The sequence below is a fragment of the Myotis daubentonii genome, chromosome 1, assembly GCF_963259705.1.
Source record: "Myotis daubentonii chromosome 1, mMyoDau2.1, whole genome shotgun sequence".
In the NCBI taxonomy this organism is placed as follows: Eukaryota; Metazoa; Chordata; class Mammalia; order Chiroptera; family Vespertilionidae; genus Myotis; species Myotis daubentonii.
The window spans coordinates 109,282,186-109,305,352 of NC_081840.1; the positions used below are offsets into that span (position 1 = coordinate 109,282,186).

At 43.8% G+C, this 23,167-nt stretch overlaps 1 protein-coding gene across 6 annotated transcripts in view; it reads left to right on the top strand.

Moving 5' to 3' along the window:
* EDC3 (enhancer of mRNA decapping 3) overlaps positions 1-23,167 on the top strand; it is a 121,386-nt gene that overhangs the window by 20,135 nt on the left and 78,084 nt on the right. For 5 of the 6 annotated variants that reach the window (XM_059657211.1, XM_059657172.1, XM_059657220.1 and 2 more), the window contains 2 exons: positions 4,808-4,989; positions 8,481-8,800. In XM_059657211.1, coding sequence (XP_059513194.1) covers positions 4,826-4,989; positions 8,481-8,800 — 484 coding nt within the window. In that variant the 5' untranslated portion in view covers positions 4,808-4,825. Of the gene's footprint in view, positions 1-4,778; positions 4,990-8,480; positions 8,801-23,167 lie in introns of all 6 variants that reach the window. The other variant, XM_059657201.1, reaches the window with a different exon arrangement.

Below are 23,167 nucleotides of genomic sequence, written 5' to 3' on the forward strand. Positions count from 1 at the left end.
TTTTCATGGCTTAATAACTCATTTCTTTTTAGGGCTGAATAATATTCCATTATCTAGATATACCACGGTTTATTTATCTGTTCACTTACATGAAGACCTTTTGGTTGATTCCAGATTTTGGCAGTTATAGATAAGGCTTTTATAAACATCTGTCCTCAGCTTATTTATTTATTTATTTATGTACTTATTTATTTTTAAAGTATCAGTTTTTGTGGGTTTTTAAAAAATATATTTTATTGATTTTTTAAAGAGAGGAAGGGAGAGAGATAGAGAGTTAGAAATATCAATGAGAGAGAAACATCGATCAGCTGCCTCCTGCACACCCCCTACTGGGGATGTGCCCGCAACCAAGGTACATGCCCTTGACCAGAATCGAACCTGGGACCCTTCAGTCCTCAGGCTGACGCTCTATCCACCGAGCCAAACCGGCTAGGGCTGTGCTCAGCTTTTAAAAAACTCATTTGGGTAAATACCAAGGAGTATGATTTCTGGACTATACGGTAAAAGTATATTTAGTATTGTAAGAAACTACTAAACTGTCTTCCAAAGTGGTGTATGTACCATTTTGTATTCTCATCAGCAATGAATGAGAACCCCTGTTGGTCCATATCCTCACCAGCATCTGATGTTGTCACTGCTTTTAGATTTTGGCCATTCTAGTTGGTATGTAGTAGTATCTCATTGTTGTTTTAATTTGCATTTCCTAAAGACATATAATGTGGAGCAAGTTGTCATGCTTATTTGCCATCTACATATCTTCTTTGATGAGGTTTCCTGATATTTTGCCCATTTTAAAAATCAGATTGTTCATTTTCTTTTTTTTAACCTTTTTTTTAAATTAAAGCTTTATTGTTCAGATTATTACATTTGTTCCTCTTTTTCCCCCCCATAACTCCCCTCCACCCAGTTCCCACCCCACCCTCCTCCCTCATTCCCCACCTACTGTCCTCATCCATAGGTGCACGATTTTTGTCCAGTCTCTTCCCGCATCCCCCTCACTCCTTTCCCCCCCCAAGAATAGCCAGTCCACTCCCTTTCTATGCCCCTGATTCTATTATAATCACCAGTTCATTCTGTTCATCAGATTATTCACTTGATTTTCTGGTTCACTTGTTGATAGATGCATATTTGTTGTTCATAATTTGTATCTTTACCTTTTTCTTCTTCTTCCTCTTCTTAAAGGATACCTTTCAGCATTTCATATAATATTGGTTTGGTGGTGATGAACTCCTTTAGCTTTTCCTTATCTGTAAAGCTCTTTATCTGACCTTCAATTCTGAATGATAGCTTTGCTGGGTAAAGTAATCTAGATTGTAGGTTCTTGGCATTCCTCACTTTGAATATTTCTTGCTACTCCCTTGTGGCCTGCAAAGTTTCTGTTGAGAAATCAGCTGACAGTCGTATGGGTATTCCCTTGTAGGTAACTGGGTTTCTTTCTCTTGCTGCTTTTAAGATTCTCTCTTTGTCTTTTGCTCTTGGCATTTTAATGATGATGTGTCTTGGTGTGATCCTCTTTGGATTCCTTTTGTTTGGGGTTCTCTGCACTTCCTGGAGTTGTAAGTCCATTTCTTTCACCAGGTAGGGAAAGTTTTCTGTCATTATTTCTTCAAATAGGTTTTCAATATCTTGCTCTCTCTCTTCTTCTCGCACCCCCATAATTCGGATGTTGGTACGTTTGAAGTTGTCCCAGAGTCTCCTTACACTATCTTCATATTTTTGGATTCTTTTTTCTTTTTGTTTTTCCAGTTGGGTGATTTTTGCTTCTTTGTATTTCAAATCTTTGACTTGATTCTTGCGACCCTCTAGTCTGCTGTTGGAACTCTGCATAATATCCTTTATTTCAGTCAGTGTATGCTTAATTTCTAGTTGATCCTTTTTCATAACCCCGAGGGTCTCACTATATTTTTTGAGGGTCTCACTACATTTATCGGCGGTCTCACTAGATTTCTTGAGGGTCTCACTACATTTATTGGCGGTTTCTAGAAAATTCTTGAAAAACCTTAAAAGTGTGGTTTTGAACTCTATATCCAGTAGTTTGCTTTCCTCCATTTCTGTCATTTTTGACTTGTTTCTTTGTCTCCGCATTTTTTATGCTTCCCTGTGCTGATAGAGTGACTTTCTGTGTTAGGTGTCCTGTATGGCCCAGTGGCTCAGCCTCCCCAATTACCTGAAGTGGACACTCTTGGTGCACTCCTTTGTGGGCTTTGTGCACAGTCTTGTTGTAGTTAAGCCTTGATTGTTGTAGGTATCACTGGGAGGAATTGACCTCCAGGCCAGTTGGCTGTGAGAATCGGCTGTGTCTGCAGTGGGAGAACTTCTGTGATGAAGACACCCTTATGGGGCAAAACTTGCTTCAGTGGGGCTTTGGTGCTCACTGAGTCTGTCCCCTGAGTGTGTCCCTTATGGATCTGAGGAGTTGTAATCTGGATGGTCCCACTCTGACCACTGGGTACACTGGCTCTTGGATCTCTAAGGAGGTGCTAATTTAGCCTCTGCCTGAGGCTACCCAGCAGGAGCTATGGAGAGATTCCTCTTCTTTGTTTGGGGTTTGGAGGTGCCCAGATGAGGCCCAGCTGTGAAGCAATGCAAGCTGCTGTGGGGCCTTAGACCTTCTTTTGGAAGTTCTGGGTCTCTCTGACCCAGCAGCAGTTTGTTAGGTAATTTTAGATTGCAAAGGGCCACGCCTTTCATATGCCAAAACCTCTGCGCACAGCTTGGGTGGGGCGGGGTCTCAGGGGATCAACAGGGCGGAGAAAGCAGCTATGGCTGCTCCCCAGTCCTACCCTAAGAGACCCCATGTCTCAGTGTCCCGCGGTAATCACCGCAAGCACCTCTGAGAGAAAGCCGCCCTCGAGTCTGCCCGATGCCAGACAGTCCAGTTTCTCCCCGTATGAATCTGGGTCCCAAGAGACTCACCCGGAACTGGAGTTCAGAGCATTCGGGAGCTTGAGACTCCATCCGGATTGAAAAAGACAACCGTGTCCTCAGCTGCCAGCCCTCTCCACGTGCGCTGCGTCCTCAGTTACTAGCCCTTTCAGCATGTGCCTCCATACCTCTGCACTTTACTTCTGAACTTCCTCTGAATCTCAGTGCTTTTCTCTTTTCTTCTACTTGTTGAATTTCCACTCAGCCAGCCTTCCTGTGTTTCTGGATGATATCCGTTTTGTCTTTTAGTTGTATTTTTTAAGTGGTTGTGCGAGGTAGCAATTTCCGGTGTTTACCTATGCCGCCATCTTGGTTTCTCCTCTGTGTTTTATCTTTATTTCTTATAAGTACCGCGCGCTAACCGATTGCGCCACTGGAGCTCCTTATCTTTATTTCTTGATTAGTCTACTAGTAGTTAAAGATTTATGAACTTTATTGTTTTCAAATAACTAATATTTGGTTTTGTTTATTTTTCTGAATTGCTTCCTATTTAATTGATTTATACTCTTTATTTTCTTTCTTATTATTTTAGAGTAATTTCCTCTTTTTTTTCCAGCTTCTTAAGATGGAGTCTTCAATGTTTGGTTTTGAACTTTTCTCCTTTTCTAATATAAGTACTTAAAGCTCTAATTTTCCCTTTAAGCACTGCTTTTATTTTTTTACTATGTCTTTATTGATTTTAGAGAGAGGACCGGAGAGGGAAGAGAGATAGAAACATTGATGAGAGAGAACATTCATCTGTTGCCTTCTACATGCTCCCACCAGGGATCAAGCCTGTGTCCTGGGCATGTGCCCTGACCAGGAATTGAACTGTGACCTCCTGGTTCATAGGTCGATGCTCAACCACTGAGCCACACTGGCCAGGCTTTAAGCACTGTTTTCAGTTTATTCCACAAATGTTACATTTTCATTATCACTGAGTTTCAACTATTTTCTAACTTCTCTTTTGATTTCTTCCTCGACCCATAGGTTATTTAGAAATGTCTTGCTTAATTTCCAAATTTTGAGATCTGTTGTTTTCAATTTCAAATTGAGTTTTGTTGTGGACTGATATCAGTCCTTTGAAATGAATCGATAGTGGTTTAAGGCCCAGCATACGTTGGTGAGCATTCCATGTAGATGTAAAAATAATGTATATTCTGTAATTGTTAGGTGTAGTGTTCTGTAATGCCTTCAGCCAGCTTTTAAAGAAAAATTTTGTCCAGAATTTATCATTATTTCAAGAGGGTTATTCTGATATGAGGTACTCTGATATTACCAATATTTTTTATATATTATTTCCTCATAATAAATTCTTTTTGAAAGCATTCTAATGGCAGATATATTAAAATATAATAGGTTATAAACAGGTTATAGTTTGTGTGATTTGATAGCTCGGTAAATACGTATCTATCTAGTACATGTGCTTTAAAGCAATTGTAAAGTCCATACATATACGTATTATATGGTACTGTTTTTTCTTTTTTTTTAAATATATTTTTATTGATTTTTTTACAGAGAGGAAAGGAGAGAGATAGAGAGTTAGAAACATCGATGAGAGAGAAACATCGATCAGCTGCCTCCTGCACTTCCCCCACTGGGGATGTGCCCGCAACCCAGGTACATGCCCTTGACTGGAATCGAACCCGGGACCCTTCAGTCCGCAGGCCGACGCTCTATCCACTGAGCCAAACCGGTTTTGGCTGTTTTTTCATTAATATGCAAACTCCTTCTGGAAAAAGTTTTATTTTTTATGTTTTATTACATCAATTAAGGATATGACAGAATACTAGTATGTATTATTTAGCACACATGATACAGAACCTGACATAATTCTTTTCTGAATTTAATTAAAGATTTGTCTATTTCTTAAGGTATACTGCCTGGTTTCTTCTCTCCACAGTGGTCTCACATCTGAAACATGGCTACGGATTGGCTAGGCAGTATTGTGTCCATCAACTGTGGAGATAGCTTGGGTGTCTATCAGGGAAGAGTGTCAGCAGTTGATCAGGTCAGCCAGACCATTTCTCTCACCCGGCCTTTCCACAATGGAGTGAAGTGCCTTGTGCCGGAAGTCACCTTCAGGTGAGTATCCTGACTGATTCTTTCAAATCTAATCTGGTGATCTGGTGGTCTGAACCTAGGCCAGATGGCCAATATTCTCTTGTGTAGCACTGCTTTTGAGTACAGTCTTCTTGTCAAAGGTGAGATTTTGCAGTCCTGCTGCTGTTTCAGTAAGCTATCATAATTGGCTTTCAGCTAATGGTTCAGGGTTTGTGAAATGTTTTTATCTCTATCAAGCACGCATCTATTTAAATGGATGGGTCAAATTCAGAATAATCTTTCTGTTTTCCTTTTATGGCTTCAGATTTTACTTCTCAGTTTTGTATCCCTGTGCCTTCTTACTCTGAGTTTGTTACTGGTTTTCCCTTGTATAACTGCAGCTGTCTGTAGATTTGTATCATAATTTCTCTCCAGAAGCACAATGTAGCCAGTAGTTAAAGTTCTTAGCTATAGGGATGTATTTTTCTTAGTGTTTTCCAGCATATCTGAAGTTCAGTTGTCTTCACATCCCTCTTTTTACCAACGTGGCAAAATTATGTTAATTAAAAATAAAAATAAAAAAGACTATCAGACAAGAGCTTCCTTAACTTTCTGAATAATACCCACACATAACCTTTTCTGTAGGTGTATCCAATCTTATTTCTTACCTCCTCTGAAGTCTGAATAGAAATACCTCCTTTGTGTTCAGGACTCACCTTATCATGTGTGCTTTATATGCTATCCTTTTCTATCATCTTTGAGACCCTGTCCATCTTTTGTGTGTCTTTAGTTTCAGCCTTTATACTATCTCTTTCCTCTCTGCATTCTAACATTCCCAGGCTTCCCCTGTAGTACACATTCCCCTCCAACCCACATACAACTTGCATTTGCAACTATCATTTCCTTCTCTTTACACCTATAGTTCTTTTCAGAGCTAAGTAGTCTGCCTTCATTCCCTTTGTGGCCTCATTCTCTAGTCCAGTGGTTCCCAACGTGGGGCACAGACCCCATAGAGGGGCAATTTGATTTTTAAGGGCGGCAATTCGAGAATGAATTATTAACAGCCAATTTTTTGCATTTCTTATGGTTCTAGGGGCCTCATATACAGTATATAAATACTGTGACATATTTATGCATTTCAGTTCTCTATTATATGTTTTGAAACTTTATTTGCTATTTTTTTTCATATCACTTCATATTATTTTTTAAACTATTTTTAGTGATTTCTTCCTAAGTACTTCAGCTGTCCTTTTGTTCTTTTATTTTTCTTTCATTGATTCCATGTTCTTTGGAAGCTTGTTTAGACCAAGTTAATGGCCTTTTAGGCTTCCTCCACATGAATAGAAGTTTACTTTTTGAATAATAAGAATTATATGTCATGGGGGAGGGGAGGGCTCATCAGAATTTTAGAGATGCTTAGGTGGAGCATGCCCAAAAGAAGGTTACTTCCCCCCCCCCCCCCCCTTATCTTACTTTACCATTTTGCTGAACTAGCTCTTTCTAAGGTTACAGATGACCTAATTGCCAAATTCATTGGTAGTGTCTCAATTATAATCTGTTCAAATGCTCCCTAACTTTTGAAGTGTCCTCTTCTTTTAGTTTCTCTATCACCTCTTTGAATTTTCTTTCCATGTTTTCCTTCATTCCTTTATTATTTCTATTTTTATAGATTCTTTTTCTTCTCACTTTTAAGATTGGGTTACTCAAATTTCTATCTTTGATTCTTTTCTCATGCTGTACTCTAGACAATCTCATGTGTACCTTGTTATATATTAATGAGATCCCAAATCTTTTTTAGTAGTAATAATAAACATTTATTGAATTTTTAATAACTAAATACTAGACTTAAATATTTGCATATATCATGTCATTTATCCCCATGAGAATATGTATAAACTGGCCATTGTTACTGGTGACTTCTCTGTTTTCCTATATCTGTGGTGAGCAAACTGCAGCTCGCGAGCGACATGCGGCTCTTTGACCCCTTGAGTGTGGCTCTTCCTAAGCCTTAGGAGTACACTAACTAAGTTAATAACAGTGTATCTACCTATATAGTTTAAGTTTAAAAAATTTGGCTCTCAAAAGAAATTTCAATCGTTGTACTGTTGATATTTGGCTCTGTTGACTAATGAGTTTGCCGACCACTAGCCTATATCAAATCTTTAATTTAGACCCATTTTCTGAGCTTCAGACATTTTGTCTTCTGGTCATTTTGAGGTGGCTATCCTTAAATCTTCAATTTAAGATTTTCAAAGCTGTGCTGACTGGTGTGGCTCAGTTGGTTGAGCATCATCCCATGTACCAAAGGGTCACTGGTTCGAATCCTGGTCAGGGCATACACCTGTGATTCAGGTTTGATCCCCAGTTAGGGTACTTGAGGGAGGCAACTGATTTAATGCTTCTCACATTGATGTTCCCCTCTCTATTTCTCTCTCTCTCTCTCTCTCTCTCTCTCTCTCTCTCTCTCGCTCTCAAATCAATAAAAATATATTTTTAGAAAAGATTTTCAAAGCTGAATTTGTTACCTGCAGATTTCCACTCAAAAGATCTACCCTTAAGAGGTGACTAATGACACCTTCCACCCAAGTTAGAAACTTAAGAACCATAATAAATTGTTTCTCTTGACCTTCCTGTCACCAAATCCTGTGAATTCCAAGTGTCTCATGGCTCTATTTTTCCTTCTCTCTTTTCATTGTCACTTGCCCTATTTATCCCCTCCTACTTCTTGCCTGGTTTCCTAACTCGTTTCTTCACCTACAGCCACCAGAAAAATCCAATGTGATTATGACTGGCCCCTGATTAATTACCTTCACAGGCCTTACCTCCACAAACATCTTTACTTTTAGTCAAACCATAAAATTTGCAGTTCATCAAATAGGACACATTTTGTTAGTCTCTGAGCCTTGGCCTGAAATGCCTCTCTTGCTTGGGCAACTCTTATTTTCCGTATCCACCCAGACTTAACATATGTGTTTCATCGATCTCTGCCAAACTAACATCTGCATTTTCCTTTTGGGTTCTCTAGTCTCTTATGCACACTTATGTCATAGTATTTAACACTTTTAATTATCTACTTGTCTTTTCTGCTGACCAGACTGTGAGTTCTTTGTAGGTATGTATTGCTTTTCATCTCTATAATCTCATGTAGAGTGCAGGGCTTACCACATATTAAGTACTATGTATATGCCTACTGAATGAGCAAGTGAGTAAATGAATAAAAAAAAAGCTATTAAGCAATCTGGAAATCTAAGATACTAATAATAGTTTTGTGATTAACAGTAGGGTTCTTTAAAGGCTAGTGCTTTGTCTGTTGAATATTGGTGGCTGAGTCTTGTCTTTAGTGATCTACCACCTTTCCTAGTTTTTGCCTTTGATAACTCATTGAAATGCAACCTTGCAAAGGTATTGCTCAAGCATGTCAAACTTGCGACCCGCCGGCCACAAGTGTGACATGCTTGGTTGCTATTGATTTCAGTTTCATCACTGTTACCACTATTATAGTTTTGAGAGTTGGATTCTTTTGTGTATTTCAGGGCAGGTGACATTATGGAGTTAAAAATCCTGGAGATACCAGGTCCCGGAGAAAACCAACATTTTGGAGACCTTCATCAGACAGAATTAGGCCCTTCTGGTATTGGGTACCAAGTGGGTATCAATCAGAATGGCACAGGCAGGTTGGTCAAGAAGCCAACCTCTTCCAGCAGTGCCCCTCAAAACATCCCTAAGAGGACAGATGTGAAGAGCCAGGATGCTGCCATTTCCCCGCAGCAGCAGCAGTGTTCCAAGAGCTATGTGGACAGGCACGTGGAGCCTTTGAGTCAGTCCAAAAGTTTCCGTCGTCGGCACAACTCTTGTAAGTTGGAGCAAGTTGATATTTCTTCTTAACCTGATGTTTGAGGGCTGTAAGTTCTTATCTATTGCTATTCTTTAAACAAATCCTTTACAAAAGGATGCTGGCAGACCGTCACAAAAATATAGCACAGTTCTCTTATTCCAGAGCTATAAGATAATAAGGGAAAAGAAATAAGCTGTTAGATGACCTGCTGGCGTTGCTCAGTGTTGAGTGTCGACCCAAGAACCAGGTCAGGGTTCGATTCCTGGTCAGGGCACATGCCCGGGTTGCAGGCTTAATTCCCAGTAGGGGGCGTGCAGAAGGCAACCAAACAATGATTCTCTTCATTAATGTTTCTATCACTCCCTTTTTCTGAAATCATTTTTTTTTTTTTTAAAAGAAAAGAAATACACTGTTAGAGACTCATACCAGTTTCCTTTCTTTAAGAAAAAATCTGCCTGGAGTTCACATAGACAGAAGTTATATTGTTTTTAATCTGGTAACTGATGGTCATAGTGATGTCTGAGTTGGATCTGCACTGGGACTGTTCCAAAGTATTCTTAAATAACTTTTCTTCTTGTGATTTGGCTCTAATCCTCGATAGAGGAGAGGAAGGCACTTGCCTAGAAACCTCTGTGACCTTAGTTTCTGACAGGCTGACAATTTAAAATTTGCTGTACTCACTGTTCCTACTGGCACATCCAGAGAGTATGCACTGGTGTCTATTGATTTCCAGTTTTATTTAGCACTAACAAATTGTTGAATGTTATTTGCTCATTATACAACCATAGTTAATTCACTGATTTGCTCTGAAATAATCAAATCTTTTATATAATAGTGAATTATAATAGATTCACTAGAATCTGTGTGGCATTGATGTCAGGGGTCATCATTTTTAAGTTTTGAAAATATCTGATTCTGTGAATAAAATCCTGAAATTTTCAAAATTAAAAAAAAAATAGGTATTTCAAGGTACTTTTCTTCAGTGCTTCTTTTTTTGTTTTTATATTAATCCTCACCTGAGGATATTTTTCCATTGATTTTAAGAGTTTCATATTCTACCGACTGAGCTAGCCGGGCACCCTTTTCCATTGATTTTAGATAGAGTGGAAGGGAGGCAGAGAGGGGAGATAAGAGAGAAGGAGAGAGAAACAATCAATGTGAGAGAGACACATTGATTGGCTGCCTCCCACACATGCCTTGATCAGAGCCCAAGATCAAACCTGCAATCCAGGTATGTGCCTTGACCGGGAATTGAACCCAAGACCTTCAGAGCCTGGGCTGATGCTCTAACCACTTAGAACACTGATCAGGGTTTTCAGTGCTTCTTATATAACTATCTGAATTGACAATGATTGAAAACCTGAGACTAAAATTGAATTATTATTTTTGTTTCCTTTCAAAAACTGTAGAATGCTTGAAAAGAAAATGAGTCTTTTCTCTCTTTTTTTAATGTATATTTTTTATTGTTGATAGTATTACGAATGTCTCTTGTTTATCCCCCCTTTTTTACCTGCCTCTGCCCAGACCCAACCCCCCCTCCCTGGTCTTCACCACCCTATTGCCTGTGTCCATGGGCTATGCATATAAGTATATAAGTTCTTTGGTTTATATCTTCTTGTCCCCCCAACCCCACAACAAGGTATGTTCGTCTGTTCCATGCCTCCATCTTCAGGTCTTATTTTATTGGTCAGTTCATTTTGTTCATTAGATTCCACAATTAAGTGAAATCATGTGATACTTGTCTTTCTCAGACTGGCTTCAGTTAGCATAATATGCTCCAGATCCATCTATGCTTTCCCAAAGGTAAGAGAGCCTCTTTTTTTTTAAAATATATTTTATTGATTTTTTAAAGAGAGGAAGGGAGAGGAATAGAGAGTGAGAAACATCGATCAGCTGCCTCCTGCACACTCCCTACTGGAGATGTGCCCACAACCAAGGTACATGACCTTGACTGGAATCGAACCTGGGACCCTTCAGTTCGCAGGCCGACCCTCTATGCACTGAGCCAAACCAGTTAGGGCAGGGGTCCTCAAACTTTTTAAACAGAGGGCCAGTTCACTGTCCCTCAGACCATTGGAGGGCCGGACTATAGTTTAAAAAATACTATGAACAAATTCAGCAACAGGCAGCGGCGGCAAAAACACTCGGCGGGCTGGATAAATGTTTTCGGCGGGCCGCATGTGGCCCGTGGGCCGTAGTTTGAGGACCCCTGGGTTAGGGCAAGAGAGCCTCTTTTTATAGCTGCACTAGAGGCCCAGTGCATGGATTCATGCGCCAGTGAGGTCCCTCAGCCTGGCCTGCGCCCTCTCGCAATCCAGGATCCCTCGGGGATGTCAGACTGCCAGTTTCGGCCAGGCCTGCAGGGATTGGGCCAAAACTGGCAGTCTGACATCCCCCGAGGGATGTAGTAGTGCACGAAGCGGCAGGCAGCCAGGGAGGACCTGAGCCCAGGCCAGGCACCGTGCCACTCTCACTCATCCTGGCCCTGCTGCACTTGCTGCCGCCGCCGCTGCTTGGTAGTGCTGCTGCAGAGGTGGAAGAGGCTCACGCCACCGCAGCTGCACTTGTCAGCCATGAGCCCACCATTTGGCGTCCAGCGGTCACCTGAGCAGCATGCCCCACTGCGGGAGTGCACTGACCACTAGGGGGCATTTCCTGCGTTGAGCATCTGCCCTCCGGTGGTCAGTGTGTGTCATAGCGACTGGTCAACTGGTCGTTTGGTCACTTAGGCTTTTATATATAAAAGTGGTATTCCATAGTGTAAATGTCCCACAGCTTTTTTGTCCATTCATCTACTGATGGGTACTTGGGCTCTTTCCAAATCTTAGCTATCTATCTATATATATCAAAGCCTAAGAAAGACCGGTTGACCGGTTGCTATGATGTGCACTGACCACCAGAGGGCAGATGCTTAATGCAGGAGCTGCCCCCTGGTGGTCAGTGTGCTCCCACAACAGGGGTGCCGGTCAGCTGACCAACCCATCCTGGTGGCCCACCAGCCCAGCAGCAGCCACTCACTCTCTCAGTAGTCCTGCAGGTCCAATTTCCAGAGAATGGGCCAGGCACCGATGGACCAGCGCTGCTGGCACGATCCCAACAGTGCCGCTGGCCTCCTGGAAGTCGGCCTTGGGCACCGTGGCCACTTCCCCTCCCTAGATGCTCTGTAAGAAAGAAATGATATAAAAGCGGCTGTCAGGTGGCTCCTGACAACTGACGCGAACATCAGTGGGACGGATCTGGATCCCAGGCTGGCAAGGGCATCCCAATGCCCACCCAGAGGGCTGATCGCGTCCTGGCCCCGTCCCCATCCCATTCGGGACAGGTGCCAGACTGGGCTCAGCAGGGCCGGGATGAGCGGGAGCAGCAGGCAGTGTTGGACTGTCCGTTCCAGCCCAAATCCTACAGGACACGTCGAGTGACCCCACCCGTGCAAGAATTCATGCACCAGGCCTCTAGTTGTAAATAACACTGCTCTGAACATAGAGGTTCATATATTCTTTCTGATTGATATTTCAGGATTTTTAGGATATATTCCCAAAAGTGGGATCACTGGGTCAAACGGACATTCCATTTTTAATTTTTTCAGGAAACTCCATATTGTTTTCCATAGTGGCTGCACCAATCTGCATTCCCACCAGCGGTGAATTAGTGTTGCCTTCCCCTACCCACAGCCCGCATCCTCACCAGCCAGGATGCTTGTAGATTTTTTGATGATAGCCATTCTGACTGATGTGAGGTGATATCTCATTGTAGTTTTAATTTGCATTTCTCTGATGATTAGTGACTTTGAGTATTTTTTCATGTCTTTTGGCCATTTATGTCTGTCCTCTTCGGGGAAATGTCTATTCAGATCTTCTGCGCATTTTTTTAAAATAAATTTTATTGATTTTTTACAGAGAGGAGGGGAAAGGGATAAAGAGTTAGAAACATCAATGAGAGAGAAACATTGATCAGCTGCCTCCTGCACACTCCCTACTGGGGATGTGCCCGCACCAAGGTACATGCCCTTGACTAGAATTGAACCTGGGACCCTTTCAGTCTGCAGGCCAACACTCTGTCCACTGAGCCAAACCGATTCGGGCTTCTGAGCATTTTTATTTTTTTAATCCTCATCCAAGGATATTTTTCCATTGAGTTTTAGATGGAAGAGAGAGGAAAAGACCGAGAGAAATAGCGATTTGAGAAAAACACATCAATCGGTTGCCTCCTGCACATGTCCCAAACAGGGCCTGGGCCTGGTAAGAGCCTGCAACCAAGGTACGTGCTCTTGACTGGAATCGAACCCAGGACCCTTCAGTCCACAGGCTGATGTGCTATCCACTGAGCCAAACCAGCTAGGGCTCTTCTGCCCATTTTTTAATTGGATTGTTTGTTTTCCTTGTTGAGTTGTATGAGTGCTTTTTATATTTTGAACTAGAGACCCAGTGCACAAAAATTTGTGCACTCGGGGGTGGGGGGTCCCTCAGCCCGGCCTGTGCCCTCTCACAGTCTGGGACCCCTCAGGGGATGACCACCTGATGGCTTAGGCCTGCTCCCTGGGGGATGGGGCCTAAGATGGCAATCAGACATCCCTCTGGCAGCCCAGCAGCGCTCGGGGGATGTCCACTTGCCAGCGGGGAGCAGGCCTAAGCTGCAGTTGGACATCCTTAGCGCTGCTGAGGAGGCAGGAGAGGCTCCCACCACCACCGCTGTACTGGCATCCATCAGCCTGGCTTGTGGCTGAGCAGAGCTCCCCCATGTGGGAGCGCACTGACCACCAGGGCGCAGCTCCTGCATTGAGCATCTGCCCCCTGGTGGTCAGTGTGTGTCATAGTGACCAGTCATTCCCAGTCTTTCTGCTGTTAGGGCCAGTTTGCATATTACCCTTTTACTATATAGGATAGAGGCCTGGTGCACGGGTGCGGGCCAGCTGGTTTGCCCTGAAGGGTGTCCCAGATCAGGGTGGGGGTCCTGCTTGGGTGCCTGGCCAGCCTGGGTGAGGGGCTGAGGGCCGTATTCAGGCTGGCCAGCGACTGAAGCTCCCAGCCTGTCCTTGTTTTCTTTCTTTTTTTTATTCTGAGATTTATTTACCTTTTATAATTGAAACATTGTTGCTGTCACTGGCGCTCTCAGCTCTGAGACCGCGGCTGGCTGAAAGCAGGTATCTGGGGTTTGTTTAGCTTCTATAATTGAAACATTGTTGCTTTTGGGCTCAGAGCCGGGCCACGGCAGGCGGGGAACCTTGGCTTTCTCCATCACTGGAGCAAGCAAGCCTCATGTTCGCTTCAGCTGTGTGGCTGCCGGCCACCATCTTTGTTGGCAGTTAATTTGCATATCACCCTGATTAACCAATGGGAAGCGTAGCGGAGGTACGGTTAATTACCCTTTTTGTCTTTTATTAGATAGGATATTAACCCTTATCAGATGTATCATTAGCAAAAATATTCTCCCATACAGTGGGTTCCTTTTTCATTTTGTTAGTGGTTTCTTTTGCTGTGCAGAAGCTTTTTATTTTGATGTAATCCCATTTATTTTCTCCTTTATTTCTTTTACCCTAGGGCAGTGGTTGGCAAACTCATTAGTCAACAGAGCCAAATATCAACAGTACGATTGAAATTTCTTTTGAGAGCCAAATCTTTTAAACTTAAACTATATAGGTAGGTACATTGTTATTAACTTAATTAGGGCACTCCTAAGGCTTTGGAAGAGCCACACTCAAGGGGCCAAAGAGTGGCATGTGGCTTACGAGCTGCAGTTTGCCGACCACAGCCCTGGTCGTATCAGCAAAAATTCTGCTATGCGAGATATCTGAGATTTTACTGCCTATGTTTTCTTCTAAGATTTGTATGGTTTCATGGCTTACATTTAAGTCTTTTATCCATTTTGAGTTTATTCTTGTGTATAGTGTAAGTTGGTGGGCTAGTTTCATCTTTTTGCATGTGTCTGTCCAGTTTTCCTAACACCATTTGTTGAAGAAGCTTTACTCCATTGTATGTTCTTGCCTCCTTTGTCAAATAATGGATTATAATGGTCTGGGTCAATTTCTGGGGTTTCTGTTCTGATCTGTTGGTCTGTATGCCTGTTCTTGTGCCACTTCCAGGCTGTTTTGGTTATAATGGTTTCGTAGTATCAACACTAATAAAAGAGAAAAATGGTAATTGGCGTACGAGCTACCCTTTTCATTGGCTAATCAGGGCTATATGCAAATTAACTGCCAACTAAGATTGGCAATTAACTGCCAACAAGATGGCGGTTAATTTGCATATGTAGGCACAATGCAGGGAGGCGAAAGGGAAAGCAGGAAGAAGCCCCCTGCTACTGACAGTGTTCGGAAACCCAGGGGGGAGCTAAGAGCTGGGGGGCAGGGCAAAGGCAGCCCTGGGGCCGCCTTTGCCCTGCCCCCCAGCCATGATCGGAGAATCATGTGCCTTTTCCGCCCTGGCCAGTGATAGCAGGAAGTAGGGGTGGAGCCAGCGATGGGAGCTGGGCACGGTCGAAGCTGGCAGTCCCAGGAGATAGGGGTCCCTTGCCTGGGCCAAAAGCGAAGCCCACGATCGTGGGGCTGCTGCCACTGCAGGTCCCCGCTGCCTGGGCCGGACGCCTAGGCCAGAGGCGTCAGGCCTGGGCAAGGGGCCGATCCTGCGATTGGAGGGTGATGGGGGTCAACGCCTGAGGGCTCCCAGTATGTGAGAGGGGGCAGGCTGGGCTGAGGGACACTCCCCCCACACACACCCAGTGCACGAATTTCATGCACCGGGCCCCTAGTCCTATATAATAAAAGGATACTATCCAAATAGACTGAACGGCAGAACAACTGTACAACCAATCAAAGCTTAATATGCTAATGACACCTAAGGCTGCTCAACTGCTCGCTATGACATGCACTGACGACCAGTTAGCAGATGCTCCGACCAGTAGGTTAGCTTGCTGCTGGGGTCCGGCCATCGGGACTGAGCAGGATGGGCCGGACACACCCTGGAGCCCTCCCATGGTCCCTTCCCATCCCAATTATACACCAGTGAGGTCCCTCAGCCTGGCCTGCACACTCTCACAATCTGGGACCCCTCAGGGGATGTGGGAGAGCTGGTTTCAGCCCAATCCCACAGGCCACTCCCCTTGGGAGGGCACCAGATGCAAGGCTCATGTCTGGTGAGTGCTACTGCAGCAGTGTGAGCCTCTCCCGATTGATCAGGGCTGATTGGGCGCAAGCCCTCGGCAGGCACAATGGGGCCAGGATGAGCAGGAGTGGCAGGTAGGAGCTGCAGGCGGCGTTGGACTGCGGGTTTTGGCCCGATCCCTGCAGGCCACCCAGAGGGACCCCACCCGTGCACGATTTCGTGCACTGGGCCTCTAGTAGTTTAATAATCTGGTATTCTGATCCTTCCAATTTTGTTCTTTCTCATGATTGCTTTTATGGTTCCATATAAAGTTTTGGAGTATTCATTCTAATTCTGTGATGTATGCCATTGGTATTTTAATAGGGATTGGGTTGAATCTAGATTCCTTTGGGTTGTATAAACGTTTTAATGATTTTAATTCTTCCAATCCATGAACATGGTATACATTTCCATTTTTTTTGTATCTTCCTCTATTTCTTTTTTCAGTGTCCTATAGTTTTTCAAGTACAGGTCTTTTACCTGCTTGGTTAAGTTTATTCCTAGGTATTTTATTTTTTGTTGTTGCAATGATAAATGGGATTGTTTGTTTAGCTTCTCTTTTGGAGAGTTAATTATTGGTGTAAAAATGCCATCGATTTTTGGATGTTGATTTTGTATCCTGATACCTTGCCGAATTTATTTATTAAGTCTAATAGTTTCCTGGTGGAGTCTTTAGGGTTTTCTATGTGCAATATCATGTCATCTGCGAATAATGAAAGTTTTACTTCCTCCTTTCTAATTTGGATGCCTTTTATCTCTTCTTCTTGTCTGATTGCTGTGGCTATGACATTTAGACTTTAACTTCATTACTTTGCTTTATTCTCTCTTTAAAAATAGACTTCTTTCTTTACCAAAAATGTTTACTTTTTTTGTTTTTTGTATTTACTTTTAAATAAGCCTTTATTGTTGAAAGTATTACATATGTTCCCCTTTTCCCCCCCTTAACTCCCTCCAGCCTGCCCCCATACTTTTTTTGTTAAAAGTTTAAATACTGAAGCAATTTATAATCTCATATGCTTGGAGATCATCTTTATTAACCATTTATATATTATTTTTCTACATATTTTCTCCCTGTCATTAACATGGTGCATTTTTTACAATTAATGAACCAGTGTTGATACATTCTTATTAATTAAAATCTATATTATTCAAACTGCCTTAGTTTTTGTTGTTATTGTTATTTTGTTAATCCTCACCTGAGGATATTTTTTCCATTGATTTTTTTGGAGAGAGTGGAAGGGAGGGAGGAACACAGAAAGAGGGAAAGACATTGATGTGAGTGAGACACATTGATTGGTTGCCTCTCACACATGCCTGCAACCCTTCTGTGCAGAGTATGGTGCCCTAACCATTGAACACATCAGCCAGGTTACCTTAGTTTTTTCTTGTTGTTTTTTTTTTTAATGTATTTTATTGATTTTTTTACAGAGAGAAAGAGAGAGGGATAGAGAGTTAGAAACATCAATGAGAGAGAAACATCAATCAGCTGCCTCCTGCACACCCCCTACTGGGGATGTGCCCGCAACCAAGGTACATGCCTTGACCGGAATCAAACCTGGGACCCTTCAGTCCGCAGACTGACACTCTATCCACCAAGCTAAACTGGTCAGGGCCCTTAGTTTTTTGTTAATGCCCTTGTGACATGTTCCTATCCAGCATACCACATTACATTTAGTAGCCATGTCTCCTCTTGGCTCTGATGGTTTCTCAGACTTCTGTTGTTTTTGATGACCTAAATAGTTTTGGTAAGTACTGGTCAGATATTTTGTAGAATATCACTCAATTGATATTTGATGTTTTTCTCATTATTTGACTGGTATTTTGGGGAGGAGATCACAGAGATAATGTCATTTCATTAACATCACATCAAAGGTATCTACTATGAAAATGGTTTATGACTTTTGATGTTGACTTCGATTGCCTGGCTGAGGTAGTATGTGTCGTGTTTCTTCTGTAAAGTGACTTCTTTTCCCCTCTTTACAAACTGTGCTCTGTGTAAAGAAGCCACTCTGTGCAGCCCACACCTAAGGAACGGGGAGTTATGCAGAGAATCTACATAAATTTTTTGGAATTCTTCTGTACCAGGCATTTCTCCCCTATGTATTTATTTAGTCACCTATTTTTATCGACATGGACTACATTTAATACTGCTTTATTTTAGTGCTCATCATTTTAGCTTTGGCCACTAGGAAACAAATAACAACAAACAAACTAGTTTTTTACTAGTAGTTCTTTACTTTCTGGCACTACAAGAGTCTCCAGGTTTATCTTCTGTATTTCCTGTCCCAGCTCTAGAATCAGCCATGTCTCTAAGGAGCCCTATTTTCTTTTATTGAACAATGTACTACAAACCATGATCTGGGTGCTAGGCATGTGCATTGCTACTGGGTGTTGCCTTTTAAGCTGACAGAGCAGGGAAATATATATGCATATTTAACCAGTGTATATACACGTACCTATAAGTATTTACATATGTAACTTCTCTACTATATATGAAGCTAAACATGAGTCTGTATAGAATAGATACCTGCAATTTTAATCTATTAGCATGTAGATCATTCTAGCCTCCTTTTCTTATGTGTAACTCCCAACAGTGAAACACCTGTCTCCTACCTTCTGCCATCCATTGACTTAAATTATCCCCAAAAAAGGAAAAATATATATTAAATTCCAGTATACATGTATAGCAGTATCAGAATTATTAATCCATACCTCCATTGACTTGTTTCATGTTTGTAACAGATTCTGTCACATTCTGCATTCCATCCTTAGATCCTCCAATCTCTGTAGTTTTGTCTTTTCCAGAATATCACATAATATTCTTTAATTTTTATTTTTCAATTACAGTTTACAATCAATATTATTTTAGTTTCAGGTAAATAGCATAGTGGTTAGACCAGTGGTTCTCAACCTTCTGGCCTTTTAAATACAGTTTCTCATGTTGTGACCCAACCATAAAATTATTTTCGTTGCTACTGTTATGAATCGTAATGTAAACATCTGATATGCAGGATGGTCATAGGCGACCCCTGTGAAAGGGTCGTTTGACCACCAAAGCCCAAAGGGGTCGCGACCCACAGGTTGAGAACCGCTGGGTTAGACAATCATACTTTACAAAGTGTTCAATACACATGCTTATTGAAATATTATCAACTATATTCCCTATGCTGTACTTTACATCCCTGTGACTGTTTTGTAACTATTAATTTGTACTTTTTAAAAATATATATATTTTATTGATTTTTTACAGAGAGGAAGGGAGAGGGATAGAGAGTTAGAAACATCCATGAGAGAGAAACATCATCGATCAGCTGCCTCCTGCACACCTCCAACTGGGGATGTGCCCGCAACCAAGGTACATGCCCTTGACCGGAATCGAACCTGGGACCTTTCAGTCCACAGGTCGACGCTCTATCCACGGAACCAAACCAGTTAGGGCTAATTTGTACTTCCTAATCCCTTCATCTTTTTCATCCAATCTGCTCCCAGTTCAGATTATAACATAATTAAAATCATACAGTATGTAGCTTTTTTAGACTGTCTTTTTTTGTTGTTGTTAATCCTTACCCAAGGATATTTTTCCATTGATTTTTAGAGAGAGTGGAAGGGAAGGGGAGAGACAGAGAGAGAGGAACATCGATGTGAAAGAGAAACATCGATTAGTTGCCTCCCACACATGCTCTGACCAGGGCTTTGGATCGAGCCTACAACCAAGGTACGTGTCCTTAAACAGAACTGAACCCGAGACCCTTCAGTCTGCGGGCCGATGCTCTATCCACTGAGCCAAACCAGCAAGGGCCAGACTGTCTTCTTTCACTTAACAGTATGTATTTAAGAGTCTTACATGTCCTTTTGTGCCTTGATAGCTCATTTTCTTTTATTGTTGAACAACATTTTGTTGTATAGATGCTTGTTTACTCATTTACCTATTAAAGGTTATCTTGGTTGCTTTCAGATTTGGTGATTATGAATAAAGCTGCCGTAAACATTTGTGTGCAGGTTTTATGTGGATACTAGAGACCCGGTGCACCAAATTCATGCACGGGGGGGCGGGGGGGCGTCCTCAGCCTGGCCTGCCCTCTCCAATCCAGGACTCCTCGGGGGATGTCCGACTGCCTCTCCCAATCCAAGACTGCTGGCTACTAAACGCTCACCTGCCTGCCTGCCTGATTGCTCCTAACCTCACTGCCTGCCCGCCTGATCGCCCCTAACCACCTCTGCCTGCCTGATCACCTCTAACCACCTCTGCCTGCCCTGCCTGATCGCCCCTAACTGCTCCCCTGATGGCCTGATTGCCCCTAACTGCCTCTGCCTCGCCCTGCACCCGGGACCCAGGATTCCCTCTGGCCGGTCGCAGGCACCTGGGACCTGGGCTTCTCTCCCTCTGGCTGGCTGCAGGCACCCAGGACCCAGGCCAGTTTTGCCTGGACCGGCTGCAGCCGCAGGGGACTGTGGCGGGCAGCGTCGCCTGGGCCGCAAGCGCTGGCGCCTGGGACCACGGAATGGGTGGCTTGTCCCTCTCCCAGGCCGCAGGCACTGGCGCCCGAGACCGGCGGGTGGGCAGCTTGTCCCTCTCAGGCCACAGGTGCAGCCACTGGCACCCAGGACCACAGGTGGGCAGCTTGTCCCTCTCCCAGATCGCAGGCGCAGCCGCTGGCGCCCAGGACTACTGGGCATGCGGCTTGTCCCTCTTCCGGGCTGGTCCCCATTCCTCTCTCACGAGCTCATTTGTGCCTAGCTGATCCCCATTCTTCTCTCCCCAGTGTTGAGTGTCTGAGCCATTATGGTGTGAGGACATGATGACCATTTGCATATTTGCTGTTTATTATATAGGATAAGTTTTCAGATAAATTACATAAATACCTAGAAGTGTGATTGCAGGTTGTTGGTAAGACTGTTTTTTCTATTTTTGTTTAATACTAACCATTATAGCAACTCTCTTTGAGGACTGCAGTTTACTTCAAAACAAGTAATTTATTTGATCTTTAACAATTTACTTTGCTATGTTAAAAAGTGCAGTTACCTTAAAAAGTGATGCTGTTTCTGCTTTTGCCGTTGGGTCCATTCCCTTTTCCTAGATTAACTGCATGTAAATAAAGAGATCATGGACAGAAAAATGTTCTCTTTCAGAGAACTTTTTTTGAATTCAGATTGCGTGGGAAATGTCTGTGGCCTGGGAATTTGATCATGAAATGTGGCTCAGGATTGGTTTGTGATAGAAGATAGAATTACATCTATTTATCTCTTCAGTGGCCCTGTAAGATGAGTAGAAAGGTATACCAGAGATTGACTTACTTGGCATTTATTTAGCATGGTAAGGATTCCAAGGAAGTAGATTGGTTTCTTCCCACCACAATTGTAATGTAGATTATCAGTATTTTCCTCATTTAGATTTAGATTTCTTAGTAGAAATCTATAAATAGAATTCCTTCTGATATATGTACAGATATTAATATTGAGACTGGTAGATTGATAAAACTATTGGAATATAGTAATTCCAATTCTGGCTTATAAGTGTTCTTTCAAGGTTAGTAATGAATTGTAAAGGGATTACCTAATCCAACATTGATAAGAGAGTTAATATAAACAGATTTCAACCTCTTTCGGTGGGGGACAGTTATAAAGAACTAGTGGCCTGGTGCACAGATTCATGCACATTGAAAGGAAATTAATTAGAAGAAAGATTCGTGCGGGAATTATATTACTGCAAAAAACGACATATCATAATAGTATATGTAATATCCTATCTAATAAAAGAGAAACATGGTAATTAGCCGTACCTGCGCTACCCTTCCCATTGGCTAATCTGGGCAATATGCAAATTAACTGCCAGCCAAGATGGTAGCCGGCAGCCAGGCAGCTTGAAGCGAACATGAGGCTTGCTTGCTTCAGTGACGAAGGACTCCAACGTTCCTCGCCTGCCGCTGCCGGCCTCTGAGCTTGCAGTTTGAAACATTGTTACAAGTATAGAAGCTAAACAAAACCCCAGAAGCCTGCTTTCAGCTAGCTGGGATCTTAGAGCTGGAGTTGAAACAGTGTTTCGATTATAGAACCCAAACAAACCAGATACCCGCTTTTAGCAGCGGAGGCCTAAGAGCTGGAGCCAAGCCTCAGAGCTAAAGCTGGCCCAGAATAAAAAAAAAAAGAGAGAAAAAAAGGGGCGGTTGGGAGCTTCAGTCACCCGCCAGCCTCAAAACAGGCCTCAGCCCCTCACCCAGACTGGCCAGGCACCCCAGTGGGGACCCCCACCCTGAAGGGTGTGTGACCAGCTGCAAACAGCCATCATCCCTCACCCATGCTGGCCAGGCACCCCAGTGGGGACCCCCACCCTGATCCAGGACACCCTTCAGGGCCAACCAGCCGGTGCACCAGGCCTCTACCCTATATAATAAAAGGGTAATATGCCTCCCAGCACCGGGATCAGCGGAGCCTCGAGGCCTCCCGGTACCGGGATCAGTGTGACGGGGCAGCGCCCAAACCTCCTGATCGCCCTGCGGCTCTGTGTGTGACAGGGGGCGGGGCCACAACCTCCCTATCCGCCCTGCTCTGTTCGTGACAGGGGAAGGCGCCCCAACCCCCTGATCGCTCTGTGGCTCTGTGTATGACAGGATGCGGCGCCCCAACCCCCTGATCGGCCCTCCTCTTTGTGTGACAGGGTGCGCACCCCCCCTCCCCAAGGGCCCTGCTCTGTGTGTGACGGGGTAGAGCCATAACCTCCACATCGGCCCTGCCCTGAGTGCGACAGTGGCGGCGCCCCAACCCCCTTGATCAGCCCTGCTCTGTGGGTGATAGAGGGCAGCGCCCCAAACGCCCCCCAGGCCCTGCTCTGTGTGTGGTGGGGTAGAGCCATAACCTCCCCATCGGCCCTGCCTTGAGTGTGACAGGGTGTGGCGCCCCAAGCCCCTGATCCACCCTGCTCTGTGTGTATCAGGGGGCGGTGCCCGAACTCCCCTATCGGCCCTACTCTGTGAGTGACAGGGGGGAGCTCTCCAACCCCCTGATCGACCCTGCTCTGTGCATGACAGGGTTGAGCCCCAACCCCCCTGATAGGCCCTGCTCTGTGAGTGACAGGGGGCAGCGCCCCGACCCCCTGATTGGCCCTGCTCTGTGCGTGATGGGGTGGCGCCGCAACCTCCCCATTGACCCTGCCTTGAGTGTGACAGGGGACGGTGCCCCAACCCCCCAATCGGCCCTACCCTGAGCGTGACTGAGGGTGGCATCGCAACCTCCCGATCTGCCCTGCTCTGTG